Below are 16824 nucleotides of genomic sequence, written 5' to 3'. Positions count from 1 at the left end.
GCCAGGCTTCCCTGGATTGAAGACCCCACCAATGTGTCCTGGAGCTCAGCTTCCCCAGAGACCCACCCTACTAGGGAAAGAGAGAGGCAGACTGGGAGTATGGACCGACCAGTCAACGCCCATGTTCAGCGGGGAAGCAATTACAGAAGCCAGACCTTCTACCTTCTGCAACCCTCAATGACCCTGGATCCATGCTCCCAGAGGGCTAGAGAATGGGAAAGCTACCATGGGAGGGGGTGGGTTATGGAGATTGGGTGGTGGGAATTGTGTGGAGTTGTACCCCTCCTACCTTATGTTTTTGTTCATTAATCCTTTCTTAAAAAAAAAAAAAAGAGACATGAAGACCAGTTCACAGGAAAAGTTTCAAATTTTAATTTTTTTATTCTGTTACTTACCAAAGTTAACTTTCTTCTGTATTTTATGCCATCTATGTTTCTAAGACAGCCAGAATTATGTATCTAACCTTAAACCAACCCACACAAAGTTGCTATATTGGAGAAACAATTACTTATTTACTTGCCTCCAGGGTTATTGCTAGGCCTGCACTATGACCCCACTGCTCCTGGGTCCATTTTTAAAAAAGATTTTATTTATTTATTAATGAGAAAGATAGGAGGCTCAAAGAAAGAACGAACCAGACATCACTCTGGTACATGTGTTGCTGGGGCTTAAACTCAGGACCTCATGCTTGAGAGTCTAGTGCCTTAGCCACTGTGCCACCTCCCGGACCACCCATTTTATTTATTTATTATTATTATTTTTTACTTCATTGGATAGGACAGAGAGAAATTTAGAGGGGAGGGAGAGATAGAGGAGAGAGAAGAACAGACACCTGCAGACCTGCTTTACCACTTGTGAAGCAGACCCCTGCTGGTGGGGAGCGGGGAGGGGGCTCAAACCTGGATCCTTCCATGGGTCCTTGCACTTTGTACTGTGTAAGCTTAACCCAGTGGGTCACTGTCCTGCCCAGAGAACCAATTACTTTATATGTGAAAGCTGACCAATAAATCCATGAGCAGGCATTGTTTTTTGATAATAAGCCTTATAGATATCTAGAAACTACGAAGTAGATGACCAGTCTAAATAGATGTTGGACCCATGAGTTCAGTGACAAAATAATGAGGATTCAATGATCCTAATGAACAACTGAGCAATTTACCTAGTTTTGACACATGGAAGTAATTACTTTATAACAAGTCTATTTTTAGAAAAATAAAACAAGGGCTGGGGAGACAGTATAATGGTATGTAAAAACCTTTCAAGCCTGAGGCTCTGAGGCCTCAGGTTCAATCCCCAGCACCACCATAAGCCTGAGCTAAGCAGTGTTCTGGTCTCTTTCTCTCTAGGTATCTTATCCTCTTTGTCAACTCTTTCTCATTAAAATAAAAATATATATATTAAAAAAACAACAGGGGGTCAGGTGGTAGCGCAGTGAGTTAAGTGCACGTGGCGCAAAGTGCAAGGACAGGCGTAAGGAAACCAGTTTGTGCTCCTGGCTCCCCGCCTGCAGGTGGGCCGCTTAACAAGCAGTGAAGCAGGTCTGTAGGTGTCTGTCTTTCTCTCCTTCTTTCTGTCTTCCCCTCCTGTCTTGGTTTCTCTCTGTCCTATCCAACAACAATGATGACAACAATAATAACAAAGATGATAAACAACAAGGGCAACAAAGAGGAAAAACTAGCCTCCAGGAGCAGTGGATTCATACTGTAGGCACCCAGCCCCAGCAATAACCCTGGAGGCAAAAAAAAAAAAAAAAAACTTGGTGTATTGGTGAGCTATTCTTATAATAGTTCCTTTTAAAAACTCAAATTGAAGAGTTCTCAGCTCTGCTTCCAAACTTCATAAATCTTAAGGGGTTTTACCTCAGACCTTAGTCAATGTTCTAAACAATCCCTGAGGAGAGATGAGAGATGAGAGACTCCTCCAACTTATTTAGCCCCAAGGCCTTTCAATATATTGGCATGAGCTGATGAGCAGGCCCAGTGGAGAAATCGGCTGAATGTACAGTTCAGATGCTGGAGGAAGAAATTCTATTTCAACTAGACCATTTAAGGACTGCTTTTGTCCCAGAGGAGGAGGAGTAAGATTTGCTCTTTGAAGTTTGTAGAAGTCCTGCCTTTACCATCTTGTATAGGAAGGATAATGGTGATCTGGACAACTTAACTGATGCTTATTAGTTTCTAGTTAAGATGCACAGTAAATCTCTCCTTCAGTTTTAGAAGCATCATTCTGTCTATAGAAAGTGAAGTCCTTTATCTCCCATCCAAGTACTAACCAGACCCAACCCTGCTTAGCTTCTGGAATCAGACGAGATCGGGTGTGTTCAGGGTGGTCCTGTCACAGACAAGTCCCTTTATCTACTGTCCTTTTCTACTGTTTGGGTTATTGCTTCATTGATTTCCTGTATCAACTTAGGACATAATAGTCTTCCATTGATTGCTGTTATCCTATGGTAATGATAGCCTATATATGTTCATTTACTTCAAAGCAAAAAAAAAAAAAAGAGCGATTTGTGTTTTTATTGATTGATTGACTAACTATTTATTCTGGATAGTGACAGAAAGAATCTAAGAGGGGAGGGGAGCTAGAGAGAGAGGAAGACACAGAGACACCTGCACAGATGTGCCTCACCACTTCTGAAGCTTCCCCCTGCAGGTGGGGACCAGGGGTTTGAACCAGGGTCCTTGCCCACTGAAGCATGTGCACTCAACCAGGTGTGTCAGTACCAGGCACCTCAAAAACAATTTTCTACCTTCCCTTCCAGATTCTCTTTTCCCCGCTTGCCCAATCTTGAAATAGTAGACAAAGTTTAGACTGTTGATTTAGCTCTATGTTCTTCAGCCTACTATAAGATGACTTCCTCCCTCAGACCATTTCACTGCCACAAACCAAGTGACCTGGTGGTGGCACGCTGGGTTGAACACACACATTACCAGCAAGAGCCTAAAGTCAAGCCTCTGATCACCACCAACTTCAGGAATAGTTAGACAGTGCTAGTCGCGTCCCTCTTCTTCTCTCTCCCACTGTGTTCCTCCCTCCTCTCAATTTCTCTCTCTGTCCTACCAAATTAAAAAAAAAAGTGAAAATGAAAAAAATAATGGCCATTGGGTGTGGTGAATTCTTCCTGCAGTTATCCAAGGCCCAGCAATAACCCTGGTGACAATAAACACAGGAACACTCTGAGGTCACTTTATAAAATGTCCATAATGTACATAGTTCTAGAGGAAAGCAGGTCAACTTTATGAAGTTCATCAAAAGAAAGAAGTCCATTTTTTTTAGATCAGTAGAAACATTATTTTCATGAAAATCAAAATGTGTTCATTAAACCCATATGCTTCAAATAAAAAAACTTTTCTAAAATTTTAATATGGTCTAGTATCCTGAGATTAAGATTTAATTATCTTTTAGGGCACATAAACAAGTTAATTATTTATATTTCTAATACATATGGCAACTTTCCTGTGACTATTTTCTTTTTTCCATTAATTATCTTTCTTAGTAATACAATAATAATAATAATCTTCTTGGTTTTATGAATGGAGATGAATTCATTTCTTTGCCAAAAGGTCCTTGAGGACATAAGTGCATGCTGAGTACAAAGTTTCATGAAATGGAAATATTTTTGGCAACTCTGATAATGCTGATTCTATGTATCTAATGGTGGCAATATGAAAATGATCTTATTTAGATAAATAAGTGGCCTACATATGTTTATTAAAGATGGCATTGCATCACACCTCACAAATACGGCACAAATAAAACTGAAATTTGGCAAAAAAAAAGTTACACTAACAGAGTTTTAAATTCATCAACATCTATATAAATACTCGTTGATAGGCTGTTTATAGCTTCTTCCTTAACCAATCCAATCTGTTGTTGGAAAGTTGACAGCACTGGCATGAAACCAATAATTCTCTATGAGCTATTTGTGTATGACAAGCAACATCCCTATTCTTTAAACATATATCTTAAGATACATGTAATTGATCACGAAGGAAAAATGACTTTATGAATAAAGAAGGGAACTGTTGGTGCAAAAGTTTAGAGCAGAATTTGGGAATATAGCCAAAGCTAAATATAAAGGCCAAAGGTTCACTACAGCACTAATCACTCCTTTACATATTTCACTGTATTTTATGGCAGATAGCATGAAGAAAAAGTACTAGAGTGAATAATACTTGCTAGTTTCTGACATTTAAATTAATTTTCAAGAATTTGTCAGTTTGGAGGTTGGGGTAGTATATGAAGTATATGAATGGCTTTTATGGAAGAAAGAAAAATAAAAGTCAATCACTAAGTTGTAGCTTTTAAAATATGTAGATTTTTAAAGACATAATTTTAAATATTGTGGAGTTTTCAGATCTGAGTTAATCCCTGTAGACAAACAGAAATACCTTTTTATAAAGTAGGTGCAGCTGCTCTTATCCTATTGTAATTGAACCATACACAAGGTAGGTATGACTCTACCTGAAAGAATATTGTTTGCCACTTGTATTGTTCAGTTAAGTTGTAGCTTTTCATTACTACTTTTATAGTAGATTACCAAACACTATATAAGAAATGGCTCTTTGGGTCTATGAGAGCCACATAAGCAAAAAAATATCATGGGCTAATTTTACATTTCAAAGGGCTTACAACTGTTACATATATGAATCTAATTATGGAATAAATTAATTCAGTCTATAAAAGTGAAGTCTAGGGAGTCCAGCGGTAGCGCAGTGTTAAGTTTAAGCGCACGTGGCGCGAATCGCTAGGACCAGTGTAAGGATCCTGGTTTGAGCACCCGGCTCTCCACCTGCAGGGGAGATGCTCCACAGGCGGTGAAGCAGGTCTGCAGGTGTCTGTCTTTCTCTCCCCCTCTGTCTTCCCCTCCTCTTTTCATTTCTCTCTGTCCTGTCCAACAACGACAACATCAATAACAACAATAATAACTACTACAACAACAAAAAGACAACAAGGGCAAAAAAAGGGAAAATAAATAAATATTTAAAAAAGTGAAGTCTATACTTTTATTACTCTATCTGCTTAGGAAATGAACTGCACATTGTGTGTTTTTGTTTGTTTTTTACTGATTTACAGTGTTGAACAACTTTAACTCATTTTTCTTCTTTCATATACACAGCAATGATATAAACTAATAGAACACATATAACACCCAATAAAAAGGTTTTAATTTTTAAGTAAATTCCATTACACATAACTTTAATTCTATGTCAGCTGTGAATGGACAAGACTTACCCATCCTGGAAGCAAGGCTATCAGCAGGGGTTTCTAAATTCAGGCCAAGATCCAGGTTCCAGGGGGTCACTGGCAGAAGGAGGAGATTCCAGAATTAACCACAATACCAAACAGTATGATTTTCTAGGGGGTCAGTTTAGGAAGTAGTCTTTACCAGAATTCTAAATTTGTAACTTCTATTTATTTTTTAATGGATTTTATTTCATACTATATGAGAGCCTTAGTGTGTCTTTAATAAAGAAACATTAATTTCCAAAGATAAGAAGGGTACACAGTCCTAATTGATTTGAAGTTATTTCAAATAATTTTTAGCAATTGCTCAATAATAACCATGAAGGAGGCTCCACTGACAGGATTCTCTCCTGTTTCACTCTTCTCAATTTAATTATCCTTGGAAAATATTCCTTTATCCAACCTAGACTCCCTCAGGGAGTGTTAATATAGCAGGTCATCCAAACTTAGGCCCACCCGATAGAATAATGGAGAGTAGTCTGATGATGTAATTAGATTGGCTTTCAAAGAAGTATGATCGTAGTGGCCACATAAATATTACAGTCACCTGTTTTCTGTTTGGTTTTTGGTATAGTTTTAGACACCAGATTCCTGCCGTGTCAAGTAGTTTCTACTCTTTTGTGAAAAGACATCTCTCATTTTACACTTAGTGATATATAGTGCTTAATGAAAGCTCATGTCCTGTACTAGCTTTATCACAAAAGAAGTCAATTAATGGTAAAATATTCACACTTGATAGAAACTTGATTGGTTGGATTTAACATTTTTATATTGCTGTAATAATCATGGTTATTATTCACAGCTAAAAAAAGAACTTCTCGAGGCATGCATGTCCATATATTGATAATGTTTACCTCGTTCCCATTAACTTTCGACATCAGATCATGTTGTATTTGTCAAACTGAGCTCAGAGGTGCCACATGAAATACTGAAGTTAAATGCAACTAAATTAAAATTGCACTTGCATTATAAAAGCAAAGAGAAAATAGAAATAATTTTCTTTCATACTGTGAGCAACAACGTTTAGAAGTGAATAAACCTGGCCCTTACTGTTTTCTATAGTCAGTAATAAAGCAAAGTTACCTACAGCTTCCTGAAACTTTAAGTTTTCTAAACAGATGCATCATTAAATGTAAATTTTTATTATATTATCGTTAGAGAAGCACAATTTTATTGTATATAGCAGAACTGAACTGGGGGAAAGAATCAGGGTCTCAGTTCATAGATTTCATTTTTACTTGAAAAAGGTAAAAACACTACACTGGAGGCAGGGCGAGTTAAGAGCACATAGCACCAAGCTCAAGGACCGGCTTAAGGATCCCAGTTCAAGCCCCCTGGTTCCCCACCTGCAGGGGGTTGCTTCACAAGCAGTGAAGCAGGTTGGCAGGTGTCTATCTTTTTCTCCCCCTCTGTCTTCCCCTCCTCTCTCGATTTCTCTGTCCTATCCAACAACGACAGATGTTAGATAACACCAACAACAATAACAACAACAACAATAATAATAACAACAACAACGATAAACAAGGGCAACAAGAAAGAAAAAATGGTCTCCAGGAGCAGTGGATTCAAAGTGCAGGCACCAGGCTCCAACAATAATACTAGAGGCAAAAAACAAACAAACAAAAAAAAACACACTACTGGCCTAGGACTGGATTCATCAGGTGGAGTGCCTGCTAGACCATTCCTGCAGCCCAGAAAAGAACTCTAACACCACATGGAAGGTACTACGAAACTGGAGGAGGCTCTAGCATGAGGTCAGTCTCCCCCCTGCCCCCCGTCTCTCTCTGTGTCTCACTACCTCGCTGAAAAAGAGACCAGGGAGGGTAAAAATTGCATACGAGAAAATCACACCCGCATGCACACGGAATCACATTTCACACTAAAGAAATAAAGATAGCCACAATATGTCTTCCCTAAACTTAATATGTCTTTCCTAAACTTTAGAGAGAGAATTTGAAAGGGAAAGAAAAAGGTTAGAGGGAGAGAGGAAAAGGAAAGAGGAAGAAAGAGAGAGACTTGCAGGACTGTTTCACTGCTTGTGAAGCTTCTCCCCTGAACGTGGGACTGGGCCCCGGAACCTAGGTCCTTGAGCACGAAAATGTGTTCACTCAACCATGTGCACTGCCACCTGGCCACCAGAGTTATAATTTTATGTGACTTCAAGAGTTTCTTTTTTGAAGACAAAGGAAGAGGAAGAACTTGTTGCAGGATTTGAAGTTGGGAGACCTTAAAACAAGGCAATTTGTCTAACTTACCAGATTCTTTATTTTGTAATTATGAGTGTCAGAAAGCAAAGAAAACAATTCAAGAAAAACTCCCACATATTTGTTATGTGGTTACTACAATCTCTATGTAATTCCAATTTCAGTATTTGAGTTGCAGAACCTGAGTTCTGGAATCCCTCTTAATGACTTATTATTTTAGTGCCATATGCATAATACATACAAAATACTACATATAATATGTCAATGATGTAGTGGAGCACATACAGATACATTATAAAGATAAGAAATTATACAGTGATACAGAAATTATTTAAAATACAGGCGCGAGGTGGTGGCTCACCCAGTAGAGTGCACATATGACTGTGCCCAAGAGTCAGGATCTATACCCTACTCCCCACCTGCAGGGGAAAAGCTTTCTGAGCGATGGCGCAGTTCTGCAAATATCTCTCCTCTATGCCTCTCTCCCACCTGCCTCTGCCCAACCCCGTCTTTCATCTTCTATCAAAAGCTGGGATTGGTAGAGTCGTACAGACAACAAACTCCAGTGAGAATTCTGGTGTTAAAAAAATTTAATATTTCTATACACAAAGATATAAATGTTCAATGTGCTCATTGATGACTTTAAAAGTAGGCTGTTTACATTTAAGTGTGAAACCTTCCTTGGTTCTCCATATCACAAGATACTCATACCACTCATACCATACTCATACCACCTCTGTGATTTGTCCTCTCACTTATACATCATTCATGAATGCACAAATTCTTAATTTTTAAAACTTATTTTAAAAATCTATACACTTTCCTGCATGCTTCTCTCAATTCATACCAAATGATTTTGCATCCGCCGATCCCAACCTAATCAATGCAAGGAGTACTACCTCAGCATGCTGCACTTAAGACTGTGTCCAGAGACGTCAGGCATGGAATTTTAATTTCTTTATTTAAAGGGGAATTAATGTTTTACATTTGACAGTAAGTGCAACAGTTTGTTCATGCATAGCATTTCCCAGTTTTCCATATAACAATATAACCCCCACTAGGTCCTCTGTCATCCTTTTTTGGACCTGTATTCTCCCCACCACCCACCCCAGAGTCTCTTACTTTGGTGCAATATGCCAATTCCAGTTCATGTTCTATTTGTGTTTTCTCTTCTGATCTTGTTTTTCAACTTCTACCTGAGAGTGAGATCATCCCATATTCATCCTTCTGTTTCTGACTTATTTCACTTAACATAAATTTTTCAAGGTCCATTCAAGATCAGCTGAAAATGGTGGTCATCATTTTTAATAGCTGAATAGTATTCTATTGTGCAAATATATTTCTTTGTTTCTCTCTCTTTTTCCTCTCAATTTCTATCAAAATATCAATATATAAAAATAATTTTAACTGGAGTAGGGCACCAAAGTAAAAATCCTGAGGTGAGGGTAAGGGTGGATATTCAGCTTCCTGAGGCAGTTGGGGGGTGGGAGTGGGGGTGGGTGGGATGGGACACAGTTTTTTGGTGGTGGGAATGGTGTTTATGTACACTCCTACTAATTTGCAGTCATATAAATCACTAATTAATATGAGCGGGGAAAAATTGATTGTTATGTCTCAAACTTTTTTTTTTTACATTTTCTTTTTTTTTCTTTTTCATTTAAGAAAGGATTAATTAACAAAACCATAGGGTAGGAGGGGTACAACTCCACACAATTCCCACCACCCAATCTCCATATCCCACCCCCTCCCCTGATAGCTTTCCCATTCTCTATCCCTCTGGGAGCATGGACTCAGGGGTCATTGTGGGTTGCCCAAGATAGAAAGTCTGGCTTCTGTAATTGCTTCCCCGCTGAACATGGGTGTTGACTGGTCTCAAACTTTTTAAAGCACAGACTGAGTCTTTTTAATACAAAGGCTGAATCTTTGATATGTTGACTGTCTCAAAAGCCTAGACCAAGGAGAACAGAAGCAACCAGTGGCACAGCTATATACAAATAATGTCAAAGGACATAAATTATGGTGATGTTGGGTATTATACAACAAATCCTAACAAAGGAATATTTCAAAGTTAACCCAATTACCAAATAATGTGATTATAACAATAACTATCTATTGTCTTCTTGAACCCTAAGACAGCAGGAACCTCACATTTCCACTATAGAGCCTATATTTCCCCAGTCCTGGAACCTTAGGGTGGGGCGCACCTCCCTGCATGCTTCTCTCAATTCATATCAAATAATATTGCATCCGCCGATCCCAATGTAATCAATGCAACGAGTACCACCTCAGCATGCTTCACTTTAGACTGTCAGGCATGGAATGTCAACCCTTCACCCTCATTACTCAGGTGAGACCTTTCCTTTTCATAGTATTCTCTAATTCCATTCCAGGAGGTTCACTTCCTAACAAAGTCCCAAAACCTAGATATAGACCAGGTCCTGTGAGATAGAGCATATGTTCACATGTATCTATAAACTAGGGCAAAATATATACCTGAAAGCAAAAGTACACAATAGTCTACAGTGAGTCAGTATAAAGTTCCTAATGAAATAGTATCTAATTAGACTTAGATACCCTCCTCACCTACTTCCTATTACAGTTCCACTCCAAAGCTACCTTTAGCAAAGCAAGGACTGCAAAAGCTGAATAAGGGCAAGAGACTGGCATACTTTAACGATGACTCTTCAGTCACTATTAGGCCACCCCATCAGCTGGGGCCCTATTCAGGGAGTCCTGAGATTCCCAAACAGACATGATGGGCCTAGACCTCCAATAAATCCCTCTCTCCATTGTTACAGGCCATCTCTATCAGGAACAACAAAAAAGACCCCTTTGTGGGACCCCTATAGCACCTTGCCCTCAACTTGGATCAACAATGGTAGAGAATGTTCCATCCTCTGAAGGGAGGCTGGACAACATACTCTATGCTACACCTGAGGAAGATGGGTTGATATTGGGGCAGCTTAGAATGTTCCTACTTATGACCACAGAATGTGAGCTCAGATCTACAGGGATACAGAGGTCACATAGGCTCCTAAGCTGAATATGGACCCCAGATCAAATCAAATGGATAGGGTTTACAGTCAACAATATTTATAACCCTTTCCCATATTTGGGAGCTACTCTCTCCCTGATACAGCTTTCTATCCCTTTTCCAGCCATGACATCACCTCCCCAGACAATAACTTGGATCCACCTGCATACCAGATTTCAGGCTCAGAGAAAAAAAAAAAAAACTAGTATAGCTACAAGCCCTTTGAAATATAACTAAAATATGCCTACTAGCTCTCTACAAAATGGAGGACCCCCCCCAACTCTTCATCTGCACTATTCCAGCCTTTAAGTCCATGATTGTGGCTTTGTGTGTTAACTCTCTTTTCAGCCACCAGGTTCCAGATGCTACCATGATGCCAATCAGACTTCCTTGGACAGACAACCCCACCAACGTGTCCTGGAACTCTGCTTCCCTGGAGCCCCACCATACTAGGGAAAGAGGCAAGCTGGGAGTATGGATCGACCAGTCAATGCCATGTTCAGCGGGGAAGCAATTACAGAAGCCAGACCTTCCACTTTCAGCATCCCACAGTGACCTTGGGTCCATACTCCCAGAGGAATAAAGAATAGGAAAGCTATCAGGTCAGAGGATAGAATACGAAGGTCTGCTGGTGGGAACTGTGTGGAGTTGTACCCCTCTTATCCTAGGGTTTTGTTAATGTCTCCTTTTTTAAGTAAAGAAAAAAATTTAAAAATAATTTAAAATATATCAACAAAGGAATACTTTACAAAATAAATTTCACTTTATTATTATGAAAGTGAAAGAGGACAAAATACTACTCAAATGTGGCACAAGGTGATATGAAGATTTTTATTTATTTATTTATTTATTTGCCTCCAGGGTTATCACTGGGGCTTGGTGCCAGCACTATGAATCCACTGCTCCTGAAGGCTATTTTTTCCCACTTTATTGGATAGGACAGAGAGAAATTGAGAGAGGAGGGGGAGTTTGAGAGGGAGAGAAAAAGACACCTGCTTCACTGCTTGTGAAGCAACCACCTGTAGGTGGGGAGCCAGAGTCTCGAACTGGGATTCCTCTTCCATAGGTCCTTGTGCTTCATACTACGTGTGCTTAACCTGGTGCCCACGGCTCTGCCCTGCGATGTGAAGACTGAAGCTACTGCACCTCTGGTGCCCCAGACATGAATGTTCTGTACACTAAAAGATGGAGCTATCTCCTGGATAAGAGTCTTAATTTTAATAAATAGGTTTATCAGCACAATAAACACTTTTAGCATGTTTTAAAACAAACAACCCCATATCCAAGGCTACAAATATGTTCTTTCATATTACCTTATATACATACTTTTATTTTTTACATTTAATGTCATTAATAATGCCACCAGTTTTTTGTTTTTTTTTTTACTATGGGCAATTGTTTAAATACAATTTATTGAAAAGACCTACTCCACTAAGCAAGAATGAAATAACTCCTTTTTGAGTTTGTAAGTAATTTAGCAGTCTTACAAAATCATAATTTCATACCCATCTGGGTAAATCACCATCAATCTTATGTTGAGTAAGCATTCATGAATGAATTTTAATTATTGAATACTTGTCATTTCATATAATACTTTATCTTACTCCACAACTAATATCCTACCAAAAACAGGTAGTACCTCACTACACCACAGCACAGCACAACACACCATCCATACTAGATAATACTATGCCTCGCATCAGATGTGGCCATATAGGTCCTATTATTTGGCATGATATCCCACTTTTTAAAATCATTGTTCAGTATGTTTTGGATATTTATGGATTTTGACTTTCCATACAAATTGTAGATTCTGCCCTTTAACATCCAAATATCTTTCAACAAATGAATATTTCTGGGATTTAACTATAATTGCATAGTATCCATACGTTAATTTGGGAAGAAGTTATATCTTTGAATTTGTTCTTGGAACTTTATCTTAGATTATTCTTTTTTAAAAAAATCCCTCCATTTGGGAAATGCTGATTTACAGGGCAGTTTTCACATGAATGAGATTTTTTATTATCTCTCTGTGATATGTCTGTGCACTACTCCCACTACAAACTTAAGTCCTCAACCAGAATCTTGCGCATTGTCCCCAAACCTCTCTCAATTCTCTGCCTTTTCTTCCCACCAAAGTCCTAGGCTTGGTGCAACAGAACACAAAGTTTCTGGACTATTCTATGCTACTCTCATCTATTTGTCTATGCTTTAATCAGCATCACACCATCTCGATTAATACAATATCTATATCTATATGTATATGATAGAGACAGAGAGCAAGGGACTCCTGAAGCGCTGCTTGGCCGCTTATGAAGCTTTGCCCCTTGGGGAGCAGGAGCTTGAACCAGGGTCCTTATTCACTGTAATCGCTTGGACTCTACCAGGTCTGACACTACCCAGTCCCCAGTTACTGTAGCTTTAGAGAAAATCCTCAAGTTGAATATATCAGTCACACAACTGTGCTTTGGTTGGGCTGTTTTCATCTGGTGTCTCTCCATATAAACTTGATTCTTTTTTTAAAAAAGATTTTATTTATTTATTTATTTATTTATTTAAGAGAGATGGGAAGTCAGAGCATCACTCTGGCCCATGGGGTGCTGGGGATCAGACTCAGGCCCTCATACTTGTAAGTTCAAGTCTCTTTTGAGCCACACCACCTCCATATAAACATTAAGATCAGTTTGTCAGTGTCCACAAAACTGACTTGCTGTAACTTCATTAAATCTATAGATTAAAGTACTAAGGACTGAAATACAACATCTTCCTATCTGTGAATATGAAATATTTATCTATTTATTTAGTTCTTACCAGATCAGTATTTTTAAATTTTTTTTTCGATTAAGACAGAGAGGCAGGGATAGAGAGTGAATGAGACCATAATACTGAAGATTCCTTTAGTGAGTTGGGGACTAGGCTCTAGCCTGGCTCATGCACATGGCAAAGCAGTACACTCTCAAAATAAGTGAGTTCTTTTGCTAGCCCTCAGCTTAGTACATTACACTGTGTAGATCTTGCACATATTTTGATAGAACTAAGTATTAACTTTAGGGTGACAACGTAAATGGCAGTTTGTGTTTTTAACTTTCAAATTCCACTTGTTCTTCACTGGCATACAGGAAAGTGATTGATCTTCATAGGGTAATTTACCTCGTACTCTACAACTTTATTAGAATCATTCATTTCAAAAGTTTTCTTGTCAATTACTTCAGATTTTCTACAGACGAAAAACGAAGTCACTTGCAATGCCGTTTATTTCTTCTTTCTTAATGTATATATGTTATTTGTGTCCTTGGCGTTTTTGCATTCACTAGAACAAAGTTACAAAAAATGATCAGAGACAACTTCCTTTCCTATATCTGACCTTATTGGGAAAGCTTTTGATGTAGTCACCGTTAAGGATAATGTTAGCTTTAAGTTCCAGTAGATATTCTTAACAAACTGAGGAAATTATCTTCATTGCTGTGATGTTGACTTTTTCCCTTCCTTCCTTTTCTTCCTTTCTTTTTTATTTTATTGCCACCAGGGTTATCAGTGGGGCTTGGTGCTTGCATGACAACTCCACTGGTCCTGATGGAATTTTCTTTTCTTTTTTCTTTCTTATCATCTGACAGAGAGGAAGAGAAGTATCCTCCCATTAGGTGGAGACAAGGGTTGATTCTGGATTCTTGCTCATAGCAATGTGTGCACTCCAAGAGGAATGCCACTGCCCAGCCTTGCAATAATATATTTGATAGGACAGAGAGAAATTGAGAGGGGAAGAGGAGATAGAAAGGAAGAGAGAAACAGAGATAACTGCAGTACTGCTTTACCACTTGTGAATCTTCTCTGCAGGTCAGGACTTGGGACTTGAACTTGTATCCTTGGCAAAGAGCCACATTTGCCACCAACTGCTTCCCACACTAACATATTTTTATTAAATCAGTTTTTCTAAGTCAATTTTGCATATCTGTTATAAATTCCACTTGGTAATGGTACCCACATTCTTTTTTTTACTTTCTACTTTATTTGATAGGATAGAGATAAATTGAAAGTGGAAGGAGAGGGGGAGAGAGAAAGATAGACACCTGTAGACCTGCTTCACCACTTGTGGAACATTCCCCCTGTGGGTGGAGAGTGTGAGCTTGAACTGGGGTCCTCCGTGCATGGTAATATGTATACTCAACCGGTGCACCGCTGCCCCATCACCCCTAGATTTATTTTACAGGGGAGCAGGGGGAGGGACATAGAACTTTGGTGGTGGGAATGGTGTTAATATAACCTATTAATTTACAGTCTCACAAATAATGAATTAATATGAGAGGGGAAAAATGGATTGAATGTCTCAAACTTTTTGATGCATAGACCATAGGCTGGGTATAAGTTCCTTCAATCTAACCACTTAAAACTTCAAATTGATTTTCAGATTGAATTTTAAGTGTGCTCAAATTGAATTATTAGAAATACATAATTAGAAATACATAATTAGAAATACATAATTGAATTATTAGAAATACATTTCTAATAATGACTTGTTTTTTGAAATATTAAATCTCCTAAAACCTTAAACCAGGAAGAACCAAAGCAACTGGTGGTGTTACTTTATAAGACACAACTCTAAATAAATAAAAGGACATACATAAATTATGGTGCAGTTTTATATGATACAGTACATCCTAACAATGGGATTTTCAAAGTAAAACCAACTGCCAAATAATTTTGTTATATCAATAACTATCTATTGCCTTCTTAAACCCTAAGACAGCAGAAACCTTCCCCTTTCTCTATAAAGCCCATACATCTCCCAGTTCTAGATCCTCTAGGGTGGGCCTCACTTTCCTGCATGCTTCTCTCAAGTCATACCAACTGATATTGCATCTGCTGATCCCAACCTAATCAATACAACCAGTACCATGTCGGCATGCTTCATTTTGGATTGTGTCCAGAGACTTCAGGCAAGGAATGTCAACCCTTAAGCTTCATTACTCTTACTCTGGAGGTGAAACCTTTCCTTTCTCACAGGAGTCCTTAAACCCATTTCAGGTGTTGCACTTCTTAACAAAACCTCAAAACCTAGATATAGACCAGGGCTCATGAGATAGGGCATATGTACAAGGGTCCATAAGTCAGGGGAAAATATAGACCTTAAAGCAAAAGTGCACAATAATTTGCAGGGAGTCCATAAATGAAGCAAGCAAGTAGAAAAACCTAACAATACAACTTAAAGTACCTAATGAAGCAATTTCTACTTAGATCTAGATACCCTCCTCATCCACCTCCTATTACACATCCCTCAATCACTCCAAAGCTAACCTTGTCAGACAAAGTAAGGACTACAAAAGCTGAAGAAGGGCAAGAGACTGGCAGACTGTAAGGATGACTCTTTAGTCACTACCAGGCCACCCCATCACCTGGGGCTCTGATCAAGGAGTCCTTGATTCCACATAGACATGATGGGGCTAGACCTCTAACAGATCCCTCTCCCCACTGTCACTGGTCATCTCCATCAGGAACAACGTAACGGACCTCTCTGTGGGCCCCTATAAGACCTTGCCCTCAATGTGAATCAACAATGGTAGGGAATGTTCTATTCTCTAAAGGGAGGTTGGACAACATACTCTACCTACTACCTGAGGAAGATATGTCCTGAAATTTAGTGCAGCCTGGAATAGCTGTGACCACAGAATGCAAGCTTAGATCTACAGGGATGCAGAGGTTACACAGGCTTCTGTGCTGAATATGGGCCCCAGATCAAATGATGGGGTTTACAGTCAATATTTATATACTTTCCCCATATTTGGGAGCTAGTCTCTTCCCTGATCCATCTTTCTAGTCCTTTTTCCAACTATGACACCATCTCCCCAGACAATAACCTGGGTCCACCAGCATTTAGATGTCAAGCACAGGCAACAACTAGTAAAGTCATGGACCCCTTCCAATATACCTAAAATAGACCTATTAACTTTTTCCAAAACAGAGACCCCAAATCTTCATCTGTAATATTCTTGCCTTTAGGTTCCTAATTAGTCAACAATTTGTTCTGCTTTATATCTTAACTTTTTCAGTCACAAGGTTCCAGATGATACTATGATACCAACCTGACTTCTCTGGGCAGAGAACCCCAGCATGTGTCCTGGAGGCCCACTTCCACAGATCACTGCCCCACTAGGGAAAGAGAGAGACAGGCTGCGAGTATGGATTGACCTGCCAACACCCATGTTCAGTGGAGAAGCAATTACAGAAGCCAGACCTCCCACCTTCTGCACCCCATAGTGATCCTGGGCCCAGGGGGATAAAGAATATGAAGCTATTAAGGAAGGGGATTGGATACAAGTTCAGGGGCTGGGCATTGTATGGAAA

At 39.1% G+C, this 16824-nt stretch overlaps 1 protein-coding gene across 1 annotated transcript in view; it reads right to left on the bottom strand.

The window, feature by feature from the left end:
* Nucleotides 1-16824, bottom strand: part of LRRIQ1 (leucine rich repeats and IQ motif containing 1) — a 221589-nt gene that overhangs the window by 36342 nt on the left and 168423 nt on the right. Inside the window, exon 25 of the mRNA XM_060193536.1 lies at nt 5236-5304. Within this exon, the coding sequence (XP_060049519.1) occupies nt 5236-5304 (69 nt within the window). The remainder of the gene's footprint in view (nt 1-5235; nt 5305-16824) is intronic.

This window comes from Erinaceus europaeus, chromosome 7, assembly GCF_950295315.1.
Source record: "Erinaceus europaeus chromosome 7, mEriEur2.1, whole genome shotgun sequence".
In the NCBI taxonomy this organism is placed as follows: Eukaryota; Metazoa; Chordata; class Mammalia; order Eulipotyphla; family Erinaceidae; genus Erinaceus; species Erinaceus europaeus.
This window is presented reverse-complemented; position numbering and strand designations above follow the sequence as displayed.